Source organism: Ornithorhynchus anatinus, chromosome 7 (genome assembly GCF_004115215.2).
Source record: "Ornithorhynchus anatinus isolate Pmale09 chromosome 7, mOrnAna1.pri.v4, whole genome shotgun sequence".
NCBI lineage: Eukaryota > Metazoa > Chordata > Mammalia > Monotremata > Ornithorhynchidae > Ornithorhynchus > Ornithorhynchus anatinus.
Genome location: NC_041734.1, coordinates 73948411 through 73968663, shown reverse-complemented (window position 1 = coordinate 73968663; position 20253 = coordinate 73948411). Strand labels below are relative to the sequence as shown.

Below are 20253 nucleotides of genomic sequence, written 5' to 3'. Positions count from 1 at the left end.
GGAGATTCAATACCTGTTCTCCCTCCCATTTAGACTCTGAGCCCCATGAGGAATAGGGACTGTGTCTGACCTGTCTATCCTGTATCTACCCCAGCGCTTAGTACCGTGCTTGGCACATAGAAAGCACTCATTAAATCCCATAGTTATTATTATTATTATTTATCTTGCAAGGTAACGGCGCCTCTCTGTAACTCCATTATTATAGTAATTATGTATGTTGCTGGTGATAGCTTAAGTTTCTATGATCGCTTTCATCCAGAGAGTTCAAAACATTCTACCCACTTTATTTCGGTTACGTTGTTTGGAGGTAGAGACCAAGTGTTATTACACTTTTATTGGCTGACTAACTGAGGCACCGAGAGGGATGAGGATTTGCCCTTGGACAGATTGAGGTAATGATATTCCACTAGGTCACACTGCTCCTCTTTCATCTTCAGTCCTTCATGCCTCTAGACTGTAAGATCGTTACGCGCAGGGAGCGTATCTGCTAATTCTTTTGTATAGTACTCCCTCAAGTGCTTAATGCAGTGCTCTCCTCATAGTGAGTGCTCAGTCAATCCCCTCCCTGTGCTTTTGTGGGGAAGATTTCTCTTTTTCAGAGGCTTTGTTTTTGTAGCAAGTGGCATTAGGAAGGTGACTGAGAGACCCAAGCCTCCCTGCCCCCCCCCCCCATGCTGTACCTGGAATCAATCAATCAAGTGGTATTTACTGGGTGCTCCCTGTGTGCAAAACACTGTACTAAGCACTTGGGGGAGTACAGTACAACAGAATTAGTAGACATTACCTGCCCACAATGAACTTACAGTGCAGAGGGAGCTAAAAGTCTAGAGGGATGGGCACTTTCGAACAAGGCACTTGGCAGGATGTGCCCCTCCTGTTCCCCATAGGCATCTGGTTTTCTCGATGGATCATGCTTTGCTTGGACCGCTGGATCCTGGTGGAGGGAAGATTGGTCCGTGGCTGCTTGGGAATGAGCAGGTTATTGGAGGAAGTGAATGAATTCTTCACTCAGTTCATTATGTCCTTAATGGGTTACTGAGGGAAATTGAGAAATCGTGGATGGGAAGTTGCAGGGGTTAAGTGATGGTACATCCCAGCAAACTAAATTGGATATCAGGAAGGTCAACTGTCACATGGTTTCTCCAAGCATCTTGTTCATTCATTCATTCATTCATTCATTCATTCATTCAATCGTATTTATTGAGCGCTTAATGTGTGCAGAGCACTGTACTAAGCACTTGGAAGAGTACAATATAACAATAAACAGTCATATTCCCTGCCCACAACGAGCTTATAGTCTAGAGGGGACAGAACACAGGAATGAATGGACCATTGAGTAGAAGCAGTAATGGCAATGTTGCTGTTCTCATGCCTCTGTGCCTAGCCCAAGTTTCACTTAATGCATTGGGAAAATAATCTGAAAAATGACGCTTATCCTAAGATCAAGCCATTTATGTCACTGCTATTCAACGCTTTCACATTCTCGAAAACTGATTCCCTCCCCTCCCCGCCCAATGTTTAATTTCTCCTCTGACTAACCTCATGAGGTAGAAACATATTCTGACAGTCCCATCTTTCAGGGTGTGAAACTGAGACACGGAGCGGTCTGGGATTCATTCCGCACCCAAGACTGTGAGGTCCATGTGGGACAGGGACTGAGTCCAACTTGATTATCTTGCAACTACTCCAGTGCTAGTATAGTGCTTGACTCATAGAAAGCACTTAACCAGTACCATTATAAAAAAAAGTCATGTAGTGCTGGGCCAAGGGGAAAACTCACAGTCCAAGTTTCCAGTTTCCTTTATGCCCCCCAAAGCTGTTGCTCTTGCACTAACCAAGTGTAAAACAAGCTGGAGGAAATGCCTTGAAATACTCTGCTCTGTTCTGTGGTTAGGCTACATGGCACTAGAAAGGACCCTTTTAAGTTAGAATTAGTACTGGAGACAGAATTAAAACCAAACAGCCCGATGCAGTTTGCAATTTCTGAATAAACAGCCTGCAGAAAATCCTTCAAGGGCACATTAGTATTTCTTGCTTTATTTCATAACAAATGATTTTCCAGACGTGCCCCATGTGAGTGAAATTCTCTCTTCCCTTTGTGCAGCTCCACCCAGAAATACAGTTGTCTCCGAAAAAAATGTTCACGGGGTGTTTCAGCAGTGTGGGCAGTTTTGAGGTTGCCTTCGTTCTCACACAGTCCTCAGCAAAACACGTCATATCTGTTGTTTGAAGAGATATTTTCTGTAATTTATGTACTGGCCTAACATAGCCAGAGAATGGAGGGTTTGTTTTTTTTAATCATCTCAGGGCTTCTATGAAAACCAAGGAATATAATCCTATAGAGAAGTTATTTTCACATCCCCATTTTTTCTGTTGGCATCAAGGTCTTTTGGACTCTTTCTTCAATTTGATTGGGGTTATATTCTCTGCATACTTCCATGGCTAGATGGACAGATTTCCTTCCTTCTTAAACGATTCCCTGTGGCCACAGCTGAGAGAGAATGGAGGCAGAGTAGTTGAAAATATCGAAGAATTACAGTGGGAAGCAATAAAGAGGAAATAGCTGCGATTAAAAATGCCCTCAATATGGACTCAAGTATATTTACATCTATAAAGTTAATGTCCATGTATCCATAAATACATAACTCATACCTGTTTGTTTTGAACAGCAAAGCGCAGGCATGTCTGTGTGGCCTTCATAAATATTATTCATTAATAATAATGATAGTAATAGTGATGGTATTTGTTAAGTGCTTACTATGTGTCAACCACTGTTCTAAGCGCTGGGGTTGATACAAGGAAATCAGGTGGTCCCACGTGGGGCTCACAGTCTTAATCCCCATTTTAGAGATGAGGTAACTGAGGCACAGAGAAGCTAAGTGACTTGCCCAAAGTCACACCGCTGATAAGTGACAGAGAACCCACAACCTCTGACTCCCAAGCCCAGACTCTTTCCACTAAGCCACGCTGCTTCTTATTTGAATGATGACATCTTTATTTATAATACTTAAGGATCTATTTAGCCAATTTTAATTACAGTGATCGTATTTATTAAGCACTTGTTCTGTGTCCTTATTAGAAATATTTAGATTGTATTAGGTGGGGATCATGCCTATTAGCTCTTTTATCCTCTCCCAAGTGCTTAACGTAGTGCTCGTCGCAGAGTAAGCGCTTCCCCGATTAGACTGTAAGCCCGTCAAAGGGCAGGGATTGTCTCTATCTGTTACCGACTTGTACATTCCAAGCGCTTAGTACAGTCCTCTGCACATAGTAAGCGCTCAATAAATACTATTGAACGAATTGAATGAATAAATACCATTGATTGACTGATTGAGCGGCAAGCACTGTGCTAAATGTGGGGTTGATACAAGATAATCAAATCAGAGACCCTGTCCCACAAGGGGTTCACAATCAAATAGAAGAAAAAGTCATTTCGTCCCCATTTTACAGAGGCCCAGAGAGGTTAAGTCAGTTGATCAATCAATTGTATTTATTGAGCGCTTACTGTGTGCAGAGCACTATCCTAAGTGCTTAGGAAAGTACAACACAACAAGACACAATCCCCACTCACAACGAGTTTACAGTCTAGAGGGAGAGACAGACATTAATTTAAGTAAATAAATCATGGATATGTACATAAGTGTTGTGGGACTTGGGGGCGGGGCTGGTGAATAAGGGGAACAAGTCAGGGCGTTGCAGAAAGGAGTGGGAAAAGGGGAAATGAGGTTTTAGGGAAGGTCTTCTTGGAGGAGCTGTGCCTTTAATAAAGCTTTGAAGACAGGGAGAGTCTGTCAGATATGAAGAGGGAGGGTGTTGCAGGTCAGAGGCAGACATAGAAGAGAGGTTGGCGGCAAGATAGATAATAATGTTGGTATTTGTTAAGCGCTTACTATGTGCAGAGCACTGTTCTGAGCGCTGGGGTAGATACAGGGTAATCAGGTGGTCCCACGTGAGGCTCAGAGTTAATCCCCATTTTACAGATAAGGTAACTGAGGCACAGAGAAGTGAAGTGACTTGCCCACAGTCTCACAGCTGACAAGTGGCGGAGCCTGGATTAGAACCCATGACCTCTGACTCTCAAGCCCGGGGTCTTTCCACTGAGCCACGCTGCTTCTCCGGTATGAGATTGAGGTACAGTGAGTAGGTTGGCATTAGAGGAGCAAAGTGTGCAGCCTGGGTTGCAGTAGGAGAGTGGCAAGGTGAAGTAGGAGGGGGACCTTGGGCAGGTTAAGTGACCTGCCCAAGGTCATACAGCAGGCTAATAGCAGATCTGGGACTGGAACCCAGGTCTAATGATGCCCGATCCCGTGCTCTTTCCACTGTTTCGCCTCCACTGTCTGTACCTTCACATTCTCATATGTAGTAGTAATAGTACAGAGAAGCTAGGTAACTTGCCCGAGGTCACACAGCAAGCAAGTGGCTGTACCGGGATTAGAACCCAGTCTGCTGACTTGGCCCAAGCTCTTTCCATTAGACCACGGTGTTTCTGGGTAGAGGCATATTAACCTATTTGAGAAGCAGTGTGGCTTAGTGGAAAGAGCATGGGCTTGGGAGTGTGAGTTCTAATCCCCGATCCTCCACTTATCAGCCTTGTGACTTTGGGCAAGTCACTTAACTTCTCTGGGCCTCAGTTACCTCATCTGGAAAATGGATTAAGACTGTGAGCCCCACGTGGGACCACCTGATTACCTTGTATCTACCCCAGTGCTTAGAGCAATGCTAGGCACATAGTAATCACTTAACAAATACCATCATTATTATTTTTATTATTATATGCATATTTCTGGGGGATTATTCATAAACCAGGGTACAATTCACCTCCCTGTTCACATGTAACGGTGCTATTCCGCATCCCAAAATGAAGGACAATAAGGAGTGAAGAAATCCTTGCTCCTTGTATGTTCCAAACCGGGGATGTTCTGTGGGATTTGGGGCATGTCACTTAGACTCTTTAGGCCCTTGCCCATCTCTAGATCTGTGAAAAAGAAATTAGTTTTTGCCACCCACCACCTTCCTAGGGATACCGGGAGGATTAATGAGCCAGGATTTTTTAAACTCTTCATCTCCCTGGGAAGAAAGACACCATATGATAGGATACATTCCAGGGGTTAGAAAATATACCCATAAAATATGGCATTTTGAAAGTGTGAGAGAAATCTCAAATCACTTTGACAGCCTTTTAATTATAGTTGATTTGTTTGCTACTAATAGTTCAAATGCTGTCAAAGAGATTTGAGATGTTTCTTCCACTCAAAATGTTATGCTTCATGTTTTTGAGTCATGAAGCGACGTTTTGATTTCAAGACAGATATGGAGTAACTTAATTATGCCCAGGGACCTCTGAGTTGACTGGATCAATTAGCATAAAATGGACAGAGCAGCTACCTCAGCTGCCACAACCATAGAATGAGGATTTCTTAACACGGAACAAAAAATGAAGAGAGGCCTTAAGATTTCAGAGCATAAGCAAGGACAGACGAGGCATCGGGAAGGGGAGACTGTGCCGGTAGAGCTGTATTCTCAGAGATCTACGGTACTGTCACTGAAGATCCTCTGGCATAATCACTACCGTTTTGGCCTCCTTCTAAATATCCTACAGTTACAGAGGCGGGGGAAGAGAGAGTTAGAGAGAGAGAGAGATAGGGAAGAAAGATAGAGGGGAGAGAGTGAGAGTCTATTTGGCACCCTCGAAAGGATCTTTTGGAATAAGTTAGAAATCTTTGTCCTTAGGGAAGGATCAGCCGATGATGTCACTCTTCTGATGTGCTCTATTGATTAATTATCCCTTGGGGTCTTATAGGGAGATTGGCTTCTTCTGGAAGTCTGAAAGTTTCCCTTAAAGGTTTGTGCAGTAAATATGAGTTCAGAGTAAATTGGTGCTTTCCTTTTTGAATGTTGCCCCAGGAGTCTTAAAACACAATTGTGCCAAGCACAACAAACAATCATTTTCCCTCATCTGAAATGTATGCATCTGGGGAGGGAAGTCATGGGTCTTTCTCCTTAATGGTTTCAAAGTAGCACAGAGTGATTGTCCTCATCAAATGGCAGGGGGTGAGGAGGGGGAGAGGTGACTGGAGGGGTGTGGGGGTGTGGGGAGGGAGCAGTGATAAGGAGAAGAGAGAGAGGTGTGGGTGGGTGAGAGAGCCAGATGTAGGGGACTCTGTACCTGAAAGCCTCTCCCTAAATTCTCTGGTGAGAGAGAGAGAGAGAGAGTTATAGCCATATGAGTCAGGCAGAAGCCCTCATGTTATTCTTCTTTTCTGAAGCTTCCCTGGGGCAGCTCGGGGCAGCCAGATGCTGATTGGTCAGATTGGGTTTCTGTCCAATCCTTACCCATCGGCAGGAGTTCTGATAAGGCAGCAGGATATTGATTACCGTAGTCGATGGTTTAAAGCAGGCTGGTGGACCCTAGGGTGACTTGTAGCCTTGAATCCTAGGCTGGACTCCCTCATGTGAATGCTGGGAAATTTATAAAATGGTAGCAAGGGCATTCATGTGCTCTTCACTTCTGGGACTCATTGATGCCATTTTAACCAGATCTCTGCCTGAGGAGGGGGAGGGAGGGTATGCCTGCATGGGGCTGGAGAACAGTCATGGAAGCCAGTGATCTCTGGAGTGGGCGCCGCCATTCATTTCATTCATTCATTCATTCAATCATCTTTATTGAGCGCTTACTAGGTGCAGAGCACTGTACTGAGTGCTTGGAATGTACCATTCTCTGGAGGTTATTTGGAGCCTAGAGGCTGGACTCTAGAGGCTTCTTGCTTCTGGATTTGAAAGTGACCCAAGGTGAGTCAGAGGTGGAAATACATTTAAAGTAAAGGGAGTGAAGGGACACCTTCTTCAACCAAGGAAAGAACAAACATCCATTGAAACTGGATGAAAGAAAAGCACAGATACTCAAAGAAAGGGAAAAGAAGCACTCTCAAGGTGAAATAGAGTGTAAACTCCTTCTGGGCAGGGTACACGACACTTCTTTGTTTTATGCTTCCTAAGCGCTTAGTACGATGCTCAACAAATACTAATACTACTAAATAAGCCCGTCAAAGGGCAGGGACTGTCTCTATCTGTTGCCGACTTGTACATTCCAAGCGCTTAGTACAGTGCTGTGCACATAGTAAGCTCTCCATAAACACTATTGAATGAATAAATAGAAACAGAGGCACAGACTTGAGTTATTATTCAAAAACGCCCCGTTCTCCTAGAGCACAAAAGTGGCAATTCTTGAAGAACCTCAGGTGACGGAAAATTAGTATTGTAGTAGTTATCTTTCCCCTCCACGTGTACACGTCAAGTTGTTCTGATACTGTGTGTTCTGATACATATCCACACAAGCACACCTTGTCAGATGAACGGTCCCTAATTCCCTAACAACATTTCGGTCAAAATGTTTAATGTGAACACACATTATGGCCGTCCCGAAGGCACAGAATTTAAAAAGTGGCTCTAAAACGCAGAACGTTTCCTGAGTTAGTTGGTTTGCTTACAGTCATCAAATAGAACCAGTGATGGTGCTTCCAAGATGATGCCTTGACCTGCTGACCTTAAGGAATGTAGCTCCAGAAACATAAGCCTTGTCTGCACAGAGAAGTCCCTGCTAGGATTAGCTTGATGTGAATTAAGAAATGGAAACATTCTGCAATGAAATGATTTCCCAAAACTATGCCTATGTTGTGCAGACCCAGCCTGAACTATAGCTTCCTGGGGTAATCATTTCTTTTTCCATTTGTAGCCGTGTCCTAATCTTAGATTAAGTGGAGAATTGGGAAAAGGAAGGGAAGAGGCTCCGTTTCTTCGCTTCTGGGCAGGCACACTGCCAAGCTCCTAGGCACCTGGGACGGGGGGCCAGGAGGGGGTGGGGGCGATGGGGGGTATCTCCTCCTCCTCAACCTGCCACCATCAGGGTTGATTCAGTGAGAGCACAAGTCTGCAAGTCAGAAGACCGGGTTGTAGCCCCAACCCTAACCCTGGCCTGCTGAGGGACCTCAGGTGGGTTACTCAACCTCACTGGGCCTCCGTTTTCTCATCTGTAAAATGGGGCTAATAATCCACCTCTCTCTATCTCACAGTCTGTGGTGAGGACCAAATGGGATAATTGATGTGAAAGCGCTTTGGGATAATGAAAGTACTCTCCAAATTCAAGGGATTATTAAAGGCCTATGTAAAGAAAGGTTTTTATCAGTGTGGTAATACTAAGTGTTGCTGACAACTGCCTCTTCTCAACAGTGTACCAGAGTTCCTATAAGAAAACCCCTTCTTCAAAGGCAAAGGACCTTATCGTTGCCTTGGTATAATTGTCTTGTCTCGTCTTATGCTGTTGAGTCATTTCCGACCCATAGCTACATCACGGACACATCTCTCCCAGAACGCCCCATTCTCCATCTGCAATCATTCTGGTAGTGTATCCATAGAGTTTTCTTGGTAAAAATACGGAAGTGGTTTACCATTGCCGCCTTCCGCGCAGTAAACTCAAGTCTTTGCCCTCGACTCTCTCCCAAGCCGCTGCTGCCCAGCATGGGTGAGTTTTGATTTGTAGCAGATTGCCTTCCACTCCCTAGCCACTATCCAAGTTAATAATGGAATGGTAGGCCTCTGCTTGACTCTCCCTCTCATAGCCGAGACTGGTAGAGTACTGGAAACTCTACAGGTGCAACCCTGAAAAGAGACTGGTATAATTACCAATGTAGTAATTAGAAGAAATGTCAAGACGTCCACCGCAGTGCTTCTAGGGAGGGATCGTGTCTACGAACGCTATCGTATTGCACTGTCCCAAGGGCTAAGTAGACGATAACATGTCTCCCAACTCTGCTATATTGTACTCTCCCGAATGCTTAGCACAATACTCTACACTCAGTAAGTGCTCAATAAATACCATTATGGATTGATTTCTGGCTCTCCTTTACACTGGTGTGTCAACCAATGGACTCCTGCCCATAAAGCAAAGGTCACTGCCTCCCAAACCCCCTTTTACCCACTCCCACCATCCCCTATTGTTCCCTGAAGGTGGGCTTCCTCACCTCTGATTTCGTTCTCAGCAGCCTGGGTGTTCCTGAAGCGTATCCACGTATTTCAGGGTGTCCGCTGGTTAGGAGTCTGCCCAGTTCTTGTGGAAGTGTTTAGCACAGTTCTCTGCACACGGTAAGCGCTCAATGAAATCATTTGATTGATTGAAAGGTCCTGGCAGCCAGCGTGACCTCTGTACTTGGAGAACTTTCCCCCTTCTCTGGACAATCAGAAGTTCACTCCAAGTAAACTTCCAATCGTCCAGAAAAAGAGGGATGTTTTCTTGCCCCTTCAATATTACCGTTATCAACACTCTTCTTGGTGATGAATTATCTATTCTTGTTGCAGATTTATTGTCCTTTTGTAACTGCCCTGATCTCATCATCCTTGGGTTTTTCAATGTACTATCTTGGTGTTACTGGTACCTGACCTGGTCCCATAATCCTGCCATTTGAGCTACTGTCAATCAATCAATCAATCAATCATTTACTGAGCACTGACTGTGTGCAAAGCACCACACTAAGCACTTGGGAAAGTACAATATCGAGCTTACAGTCTAGAGGGACTGTAAGTTAGCATCAGTGAGTTTCCCACCCCGTGTCCTTCTTCAACTCTCCAGCATACATATAGTTAGACTATCCCAAACTTGGTATGTATATGTCAGCTACCCTAACACCAAGTAGGGACTTTCTTAGTTTTAGCTTTGGGGGTTTTCTTTGGGAGTACATTTTGCCAGTTTTCACTTTCAGGAGAGAACAGACCATTGGCTGTGCCCCGCCTCAGAAAGACTTGGATTTCGAAACCAAAACTCCTGCACTTAAGTCTCAGCCGTTGACTGCTGCCTCCTCGTAGTGGTTTTTCTGCCTTTATACCTGATCCAAATGCTCTCTGCTCCAGGGCAGAAGCAATTCCCAGCTCCTCACTGACACTTGTTTTGCTGATCAGCCTGAGACATTCAGACCATCCACAACTGAAGATGGCCCCGGTCTCCAGTTATGACATCATTTTCCCTTTCAGCTCTCGGTTCCCAAGCCGACGGGCTCTCCGTGACCAAGCAGAGCGGCAGTGTCCTGGTCGGGTGGGATGTTGCCATACCTCCTCTGTCCCCTCGAGGAAGACATTTGTTGTGTGTTGTTCTAAGTGTCGTGACACAGACCTGGGAGTCAGAAGCCATGGGTTCTAATCCCCCCCGACACTTGTCAGCTGCATGATCTTGGGCAAGTCGCTTCACTTCTCTGTGCCTCAGTTCTCTCATCTGGTCAGTGGGGATTAAGACTATGAGCCCTATGTGGGATGGGGACTGTGTCCAACCTGATGAGCTTGTATCAACCCCGGTGCTTAGCACAGTGCCTGGCAAGTAACGAACCCTTAACAGTTGCCATTAAAAAAATTGGTTGATGCCGAAGGAAACAAACTGTGAAAAGGAGAGCGAGGGAAGGTTTTCTGTAAATAATGTTCCCTGGGCTAGCAATTTAAAGTTAGCTGCTGTGCAGAGAGCCTTCTCAGATAAGCATCTGTGACAGGAGTATTAACTGGAAGCAGGGACCACTGGGAGAGAAAGCAAGGAAACCAGAAAAAGACAGTGTGTTGGAAGGTTCCCCAGGAGCACGAAAGGCTGGAAAAATGTGTGTCGCTTAACAAGATAAGATGCTGGATCATGTGACCTCCCCTACTCCTTCCCCTGCTGACCCAGAGCACCCTTAGGGTGCGGCCGAAGCTGGCCCGGAGATCGCTCTATCCGGGATTATTAATGAGACGCCAGTCTACGCCCACCCGCTCCTCCTGCTGATGCTAATCGGAGATGGAGCAGGCTGGGTCCCCAGGGCCTCGTTCGGTTCTTTGGAGGCAGGAGTTTTATCACTTTACTTAATAGTTGAATTATGACGCTGATTCCCTTGAAAACACTGTTGACTTAAAAGCTGACAATTGTGGTTCTGAACTCTCAACATTCATCTCCGTGTCGAAGCAGCTAATTGTCATATGTTCAGCAAGGTGTCACTAAAAAGGAAGAGAGGGAGCAGAGACTAAAATACGGGAAAGTGGGAAAGAAGAGAGAGCAGGTGGTAAGGAAGCACTGGCTGAAAGAGAAAAGAGTCTGCTGAAGGAAAGCATCCGCAGCATTTTTGGTCGTGACGTAGTTGGTGTAACCCTATTGGATGGCTCAGTGACAAGGCTAAGTCTCAATGCATGAATCAGTCCATCAGTGGTATTTATTGAGTGCTTACAGTGTGCAGAGCACTGTCTTAGAGCGTTTGGGAGGGTACAGTGCAACATAGTTGGTAGATAAACCTCCTGCCCACAGTGAGCTTATATCATTTGAGGTTTCCACTATTCTATTCCTAACTCTGCAGTTGGTTCTCTGTGATTTTGAGCCGCTTCACTTCCCTCAGTTTTCCCATTTATAAAGTGGGCTCAATGATACCCATTCCTGGAGCTAATTTAAGACTCTTACCCACTTTTAACATTTCTTTATTCATTGACTTACTCTATTTGAGCAGTTACACAACAACTAATCTATTTTTCCTTTTACTTCTATCTGTAAATGATTTTCTATCCATCTCTCCTCCTGGACTGTAATGCCTTGAGGATTAACAATCACGTCTACTAACTCCTATTGTACTCATCTTAGCCCTGAGTACAGTGTTTTGCACACAGTACATGCTCAGTGTTTCCTAGTGGAAAGAGCATAGTGCTGGGAGTCAGGAGACCCTGGTTTTAGCCTTGGCTCCATCCCTTGCCTGCTGGGTGACCTTGGGCAAATGGCAGTATCTTTGGATCTCAACTTCCACATCTAAATAATAATAATAATAATAATGTTGGTATTTGTTAAGCACTTACTATGTGCCGAGCACTGTTGTGAGCGCTGGGGTAGACATAGGGGAATCAGGTTGTCCCACGTGGGGCTCACAGTCTTAATCCCCATTTTACAGATGAGGGAACTGAGGTCCAGAGAAGTTAAGTGACTTGCCCACAGTCACACAGCCGACAAGTGGCAGAGCTGGGATTCGAACTCATGAGCCCTGACTCCAAAGCCCGTGCTCTTTCCACTGAGCCACGCTGCATCTGTGAAATGGAGATTAAGTACCTGCCTTCCATCCTGGATAGGCTGTGAGTCCCCTTATGGGGACTCAGATTAGACCCTGACTACGTTGTATTTACCTCAGCTCTTGGCTCAGTGCTTGATATACAATAAGCTCTTACTAAGTACTAATATTATTTATTATTACTGTTAATTGATTGAAGGCTCTAATGTCCCTATGATAGTGGAAGCCCAGACTTTTCTCACCTTTCCCCACTTCCTTCCCCTCTCTGGAATTCACCCACACCTGCAGTTCAATAATAATAATAATAATAATAATGAGAATAGTAATAGCACTACCACTCATAATAACGATAGTGGTGTTTGTTAAGCACTTACTATGTGCCAAGCACTGTACTAAGGGTTGGGGTAGATTCAAGATAACCAGGTTGGACAGAAGTACCTACCTGTTCCACCTAGGGCTCCTAGATTAATTAGGAGGAGACCAGGTATTGAGTCCCCATTTTACACATAAGGAAACTGAGGCACAGAAAAGTTAAATGACTGGCCCAAGTTCCCACAACTGGCAAGTGGTAGAGATGGGATCATGGGTACGTTTGTCACTACTACTATACCTCCTCCAGGAGGCCTTCCCAGACTGAGCCCTCCCTTTCCCTCTGCTCCTCCTCCCCTCCCCGTCGCCCCTACTCCCTCCCTCTGCTCTACCCCCTTCCCCTCCCCGCAGCACTTGTACATATTTGTACGTATTTATTGCTCTATTTGTTTTATTAATGATGTGCATTTATCTATGGCTCTATGTATCCATTTTGATGGTATTGATGCCTGTCTACTTGTTTTGTTGTCTGTCTCCCCCTTCTAGACTGTGAGGCCACTGTTGGGTAGGGATTGTCTCTATCTGTTGCTGAATCGTACTTTCCAAGCACTTAGTACAGTGCTCTTCACACAGTAAGCGCTCAATAAATACGAATGAATGAATACTCCTAATAAGGATGATGATAATTGTGGTGTTTGTTAAGCACTTACTCTGTTCACTCATTCAGTAGTATTTATTGAGCGCTTACTATGTGCAGAGCACTGTACTAAGCGCTTGGAATGTACAGTTCGGCAACAGATAGAGACAATCCCCGCCCGGTGACGGGCTCACGGTCTAAATGGGGGAGACAGACAGCAAAGCCAAACAGAACAGAACAAAAACAAGACAACATCATCAAGATAAGTAGAATCAAAAGGATGTACGCTTCTGCCTAGTACTGTTCTAAGCCCTGGGATAAATATAAAGTAATCAGGTTAGGCCTAGTCTCTGTCCCACACTGGGGTCCCCTTCAGCCCAAGGAGCAGAGAGAGGCCTGTGGAGAGGGGCCTTTTTGATGGGCAACAAGTGGACCTTTTGACAGGGTGGTCCAGAGGACAGTGGGCCCTGGGCAATTTCCCAGGTTGCCCAGTGCTTAAAGTGGCCCATCCATTGCTTGTCACCTTCACCGAGGGAAGGAATACGATACCTATTGGCCAGAGACTTTGACGTCCGCTGCTAAGAGCCATTCAAAGACCAACTCCCCTTAACCTGATGATTCATCTTCTTCCCTCCGCCCTTGACCAGGTATGACTTCATAGAGATCCGGGACGGGGACAGCGAGTCTGCTGACCTGCTGGGGAAGCACTGTGGCAACATAGCTCCTCCCACCATCATCTCCTCTGGCTCATTGCTGTACATCAAGTTCACCTCTGACTACGCCCGGCAAGGGGCTGGCTTCTCTCTACGCTATGAAATCTTCAAGACAGGTCAGTAGGGGTTTGTAGCTGGAGGGGATCCGGTGAGGATCCAATGTATCCAACGAGGGGGGTGATTGGAAGCTCCTCCAGTAGGTGAAAGCTCCTTGAGGGCGCACTAGCGTTCAGGTGTTCAGTCAATATCGCGGATGAGGGCGCTGATGGCCCAATCCAACAGAAATGACTGTGGCCTATCAGGAGCTTGTGTCAAAGAGGCAGTATGGATGTTGTGTTGTACTCTCCCAAATGCTTAGAACAGTGTTCTGCACACAATAAGTGCTCAGTAAGTACAATTGGTTGATTATGAATGGGGGACTTTATCATGGGGCCACCCAGAAGCATTGAATTCAATGATTCCTCGTGGCCCTGAGTTGTAGTAATGGTATTTGTAGAACGACACCTAGGTGCAGTGTACGGTGTACAGTATTTGGAAAGGTTCAGCTGTAGCATGAACCCCCATTACCTGCCACAAGGAACTTAAGCGTGCCTTAGTTGAAAAAGATGATCAGGTGGGACCCAGTGGCCGTCCTACATGGAGCTCAGCGCTGGTATTTGTTGAGCATGCACTGAGAGCATTTCACTGTATTAAGTGGTTGGGAAAGTAGAACAAAAGCACGAGGAGTTTGAAGAGTGTTTTGCTGTTCAGTTCCACCCACAAAATCTGCATCGGCCCTCGTCCAATTTCCTGCTCCAGGCTGTCCCGCTGCCTTTCCCTCCCCCATCCTCCCCTTGTCCAAACCTAGGTTCCCGCCAAAGCCAAACGGAAGGAAACAGAAGAGAGATGGAGAACACAGGTTTCTTTTAGATCCCCTCCCTGATTTCCAGTGCCCCTCCACCCCCACTGTCATTTCTTCTAGGGCCCGGGTGAGTGTATGCCAGTGTTTATTTTCAGGACTGGGGAGGCAGATGTTTCCATTTCCCAGCCTAGCGTCAGAAGCTGTCCTGATTAGCTGAGCTCTCGTGTCTAAACTGTACAAGCTGGAAGCTTTTCTGCATGGCAGGCATGGATCTTGTTAAATCGGGGCTAAGAGACGATTTTGCAGGTCCCTCCCTCCTCCGAGCCCTCAGCCCGCCTCCCTCCCCCTCCCCGTCCTGTGGCCGTGCCATTCAAACACCGCTCATTGACTTTGTGTTTTCTTTTTCCGCCTGCCTCGGGTTCTGTAACTGGTGGAGTGCTAGTTAAAGGGGCTGCTGTGCTGTCAGCCTTTGTCATCAAGGGAACGAGACAGGCACCTCTTGAGTTCAGTGTGAGGGAACTATTCATATATATTTTCTTTTTCACCAAACAGTTCTTGAAAGGAAATGGTAGCTGCTGAAAGTACTTTTTATATCCTCTCTGTCTAAATATTTGTCAGATTTGTCTGCGCGAGGACAAGAAATTACAACAAAATAAGAAAAAAAAAGTGTGAGCGTGAGAGGGTGGTTGTTCGGTGGCTATGTGTATCCAAGAGGCTGGGGATCTACATCCTTTCCGAGGCTGACAGCCCCGTGTGATGCCGATGCGGCATCAAGATCCTGATCAAATTAAAATATCCTGCTCAGAGGCTGGCCCTAACCTACACGCAGCCCTAAGTTGCTCTGTCACTTCCATTGTCTCGATCCAGGCGGGCCATTCTTAACCTTAAATGGCTCAGGCAGAGAAGTGGAGGGCTCAAGGATTCTTCGAGCCTCACATCAGTGTTTGCTTTCAACAGAACTCCGCTTGCTCCCTGTGGGCAGGGAATTATCCATAACTTATTTATATTAATGTCGGTCTCCCCCTCAAGACTGAGCTCATTTTGGGTAGGAAATGTGTCTACCAACTAGGTTATGTTGTTATGTTGAACTTTCCCAAGTGCCTAGTACAGTGCTCTGCACATGGTAAGTGTTCAATAAATACAATTGATTGGTTGATTTCTCTGTGTTGTAATAATAATGATAACAGTAATAATAGAAGCGGTGTGAAGCGTGAAGCAGTTAGAAGCAGCATGGCTCAGTGGAAAGAGCCCGGGCGTGGTAGTCAGAGGTCATGGGTTCTAATCCTGGCTCTGCCGCTTATCAGCTACGTGACGTCGGACAAGTCGCGTAACTTCTCTGTGCCTCAGTTCCCTCATCTGCAAAATGGGGATGAAGACTGTGAGCCCTACATGGGACAGCCTGATTACCTTGTATCTACCCCAGCGCTTAGAACAGTGCTTGGCATATAGTAAGCACTTAACAAATACCAACATTATTATTATTATTAATAATAAATTGTGGTAGTAAGCACGAACACTGGGGTAGATACAAGTTAATCTGATCTAACATAGTGCCCTGTTTCACACGGGGCTCACGTTCAAAGTATGAGGAAGAACAGATATTGAATCCCCATTTTACAGAGGAGGAAACTGAAGCTCGGAGATCTGCCCAACATCACAACAGGTGAACGGAAGAGCCAGGATTAGAACCCAGGGCCTCTCTGACTATCAGGCCGACGCTCTTTCCATTAGGCCACACTGCCTCTTGTGCTACTTTCCGGAGCAGGTAGTACAGTACGATGGGCCCGGTGGGTGCTCAGTAAATCCTGTCACTCCTGCTTAAGCAGATGTGGGCATAGCTGCTCTCCTTTGGGGAAATGAAGTGGGGCAGTCACAAGTCGGGTGGGCAAAAGAGGTGCTTATAATGACCAATCAAAGCACCATATCTAACGATGCAGCATGGCTGTGGGATTCTGGGAAACAGCGGCACCAGGCCGACCAACCTGTCCCAAAGCAGTCAGAGATGGGGAAGTTTCTGTGGCAAAGAATTTTGTAATCTGGGCAGTGGAGGAGTGGAGTGTCATCTTCAAAAACAAAAGGCAGCTATTTAGCGCTGTCAACAGTGACAGGTTCTAGCTGCAAGTGAGAGGAGAAAATCCCCAAGAATATGGAAAAGATGCCACCACTCGGTCTTTCCAGCTACCCGACCCCGCTCCTTCAGTAGGAGCATTTTAGTTAGAAAGAGCCGGAATATGCATACATGAATATGCCCTGAACAAAACAGCGAAAGCAATTTATTCTCCCCATGCTGGGCCCTGGGCCCATATTCTTCCCACTGATATTCTGGGAGAAAGTATACAGGTTTTACGTCATCGACAACTTGAAAGAGTTGCATGAATATGCTGGAGAAATCTAAACAAACCCAGCTATGTTCAGTTCTAGAATCTTCAAAGAAGAGCGGGAGGGAGGAACTGTAAACATAGATATACAAATAACTGAACAGAGGGCTTTGGAGCATAGTGATAGTGTATTTCGCCACAGAGAACCACTGCAAAATTATACAGCGAGACATAAACTCCCAATTCAGGAGCAGACAGTGTGGGTTGCGGTCGGGCCGAGACTTCCATGCCTGACTCTGATTGAAGTGGCTTCCTAAAGACCCATAGTTAAGTTATCAGACATGCTGACTACGTGAAAGAAGGTGGGCCAAAGAACCTCGTAAACTTCACGTTGAAAGGGCAGACCACTTAAGATGCCCAATCACGAGCAGAACGGTTGGGGAAGCTTAATAACGTCTCTCTTCTAAAAATAGCCATTCAAAACTGAAACAGTGGAAAAAGCCGTTCCTCTTTGGCACATCTGCTGTGACCGGAGTTTGAGATGGAGATTTCTCCTCTGGTGGCCCGTGACGTCCCTAGAAGTGGAATTTTTGTCTTTCCTTGTAGCTGGGGAAAGTCCAACGCTATCTAGATTTGGGGTTTGCCGGCACTTTGGGGAGCTTTTGTGGGGTTTGTGGCACCAGAAAATTGAAACACTGTACCTCCTGACCTTTCTGAAATAATATATATTTGTTAAGCACTTACTGTGTGCCAAGCACTGTTCTAAATTCTGGGGTAAATACAAGGTAATCAGATTGTCTCACAGTCTCAATCTCCATTTTAAAGATGAGGTAACTGAGACACAGAGAAGTTAAGCGACTTGCCCAAGGTCACCCAGCAGACAAGTGGCAAAACCGGGATTAGAATCCACGACCTCTGACTCCCAAGCCCGTGCTCTTGCCACTAGGCCATGCTGCTCCCTAGACATAGACCCCCACCCCAGGATTGTGTGAGAGATTTGCACAGTGGGAGAATCTGGCCGAGAAGGGGTGTGAGAAATTCTTGGGTGTGAAATTGTTTTATAATCGGGGCTGGTTTCAGGCTGATAGAAAGGGGGGAAGCACCTCCGGGCCCACTGTCAGAGGGGTGGCAGCGATTAAACGTGTAAAAGGGCCCAGCCTCTCTTCGTCCAAGTTAGAAGCAATATCTGTCTTAAGGGGGATCTGGGAAGGGAGGGTGGTGGTTCTAGGGCAAAGAGAGAGGGTCAGGGGATCCCTGAGAAATGTTCTAGGCTCACGGGTTTGAGCGGATTTATGTGTGCTCTCATGACGACCTATGAGATGGGGCAAATTCCTTTCCTCTTCCTGGTGGCCCCGTCTGTTTGGTAAAAGAACCCCCGGGTTTCCATGGAAAATCCAGGCTCTAGGTGAGTGCCTCGTGCCTCCGCCACTCGTCTGCTGTGTGACTTTGGGCAAGTCACTTCACTTCTCTATGCCTCAGTTACCTCATCTGTAAAGTGGGGATTAAAAGTGTGAGCCCCTTGTGGGACATCCTGATCTACCCCAGTGTTTAGAACAGTGCTTGGTATGTAGTAAGTGCTTAACAAATACCATTATTGTTATTATTATTATCATCACAGGACAGAGAGTCAAGACCTGGGTTCTAATGCCGGCTCCACCACTTGTCTGCTGAATGACCTTTGGCAAGTCACTTAAATTCTCTGGGGCTCAGTTTCCTCATCTGTAACATCTGTAAAATGGGATTTCAGTATACGTTGTCCCTCTCTAAGATTCTGATGCCTATGTGGGCAAGGACTTTGTCTGATCAGACTGTATTGATCAACCCCAGTGCTGACCACTGTGCTCGGTGTGTTGTAAGTACTTTAGAAGTACCACAATTATTTTTAACAGAACTTCCGATGGCCCTCTGAAACCTTTATTCCTCTTAACACTTGGTAGAGAAAGATCTTAGACAGTTTTCTGTTTTCTTAGGCTGGTCACACTTGGTTGAGTTCTTCTGTTAGGATTTAAAAGTCAATGTGCTTTCCTGTCCGGAATTCGGACCAAGGTTTAAATTCACGGTGCTGCAAGAGAGGGAGTCAAGGTCTGAAACCAGTCTGGATTGACTTGCTTTTTTTCCCCGGCATCCACCCGGCTAGAACAACTGCTTCCTCGTTCCCACCCTGCAGGCCCAGCTGACCCCAGTTCCAAGACAGATACAGATGATTTCTGCCTTTGGTATTGGGCACGCAAGGGAACCTAGGCTGCTGAGAACTGTGTACTGTTCAGAATCGCTTGTCTGAGCACTCCATGGGAAACAGAAAGAGGAAAGGGACAAGAATGAACTGTGCTTTCAGGATCTGGCCCCTTGCTGGGAATTCAGAAAAACACCGATCCTTTTTCTAAACATCTGTCTGGACATGCCTTCACAGTGCTCACCAAGCAGGTGTGCAGGGGAGAAGAAAGCACTGCAGCAAGGCTGTCTTGTTTCCTTCAATTTCTAAACTCTAACAACCACGTAGTCCTAACAGCCGGACAGATCATGCTGTGTGCCTCCTCCCACCCCAGGAGGATGATTTGACTCAGTGAATGTGTAATGCGTCTAATAATACTAATTGTTGTATTGAAGGGTTTTACTATCTATCAAGCACTGTGCTAAGCACTGGGGGGGGTAGATATGAGGTAATCAGATCAGACACAGTCCCACATGGGATGCACAGCGGAAGGGCAAAGAACAGGTATTTAATCCCCATTTTACAGGTGAGGAATGTGAAGCACAGAGGAGTAAAGTCATTTACCAAAGGTCACAGAGCAAAATCTTTGGAAATGTGGAAAAACTGAGTTTTCACACAGAGCACCCCAGCTCCCTCTCCCCATCTGCCCCCACTTTGCTAGGAATCGATTGGGCAGGGAATGTGTCTGTTACATTGTTATACCGTGCTCTACCAAGCGCTTATTATTATAATTATTATTACAGTGCTCTAAGCGCTCAATAAATTCGATCTACTGACTGACCGAAACCAATATTTGGCTCAGATATCTCCGCTTACTGGGGAAGCTGCAGACTCCACAGAGAGCCCCCGCTAGCAGAGAGACCCCTCTAGAAAGGACCAATACCCCTCTCGCTCTCCTCAGACCTGACCTGCACGCTGGGAAAGGAGTATTCATTTTCTTCCAGGCTACATAAGTTGTAGGCCTGCTAGCCACGGTGTGAGAAGAAGGCAGCCCAGCAGCAGCTAAACTCTAACCTTTTCAAAATTCCTCTTGGGCCCCCTGAAGATACGCCAGCTGGCCCCGCTCTGCTGCGCTATCCCAGATTGCGTCACTCTGGGACCTCGGCGGCCACCAGTTGAGGCCCTGCAAGAGTACAGGACCCGAGAGAAAATGAAAGCTGGGTGGAGGACGTCTCC

The 20253-nt window shown here is 46.1% G+C and overlaps 1 protein-coding gene across 5 annotated transcripts in view; it reads left to right on the top strand.

Moving 5' to 3' along the window:
- The window catches only part of NRP2 (neuropilin 2), a 138806-nt gene that overhangs the window by 33444 nt on the left and 85109 nt on the right, over window positions 1-20253 (top strand). For all 5 annotated transcript variants that reach the window (XM_016227234.3, XM_029069931.2, XM_007666678.4 and 2 more), the window contains exon 3: window positions 13641-13822. In XM_016227234.3, coding sequence (XP_016082720.1) covers window positions 13641-13822 — 182 coding nt within the window. The remainder of the gene's footprint in view (window positions 1-13640; window positions 13823-20253) is intronic.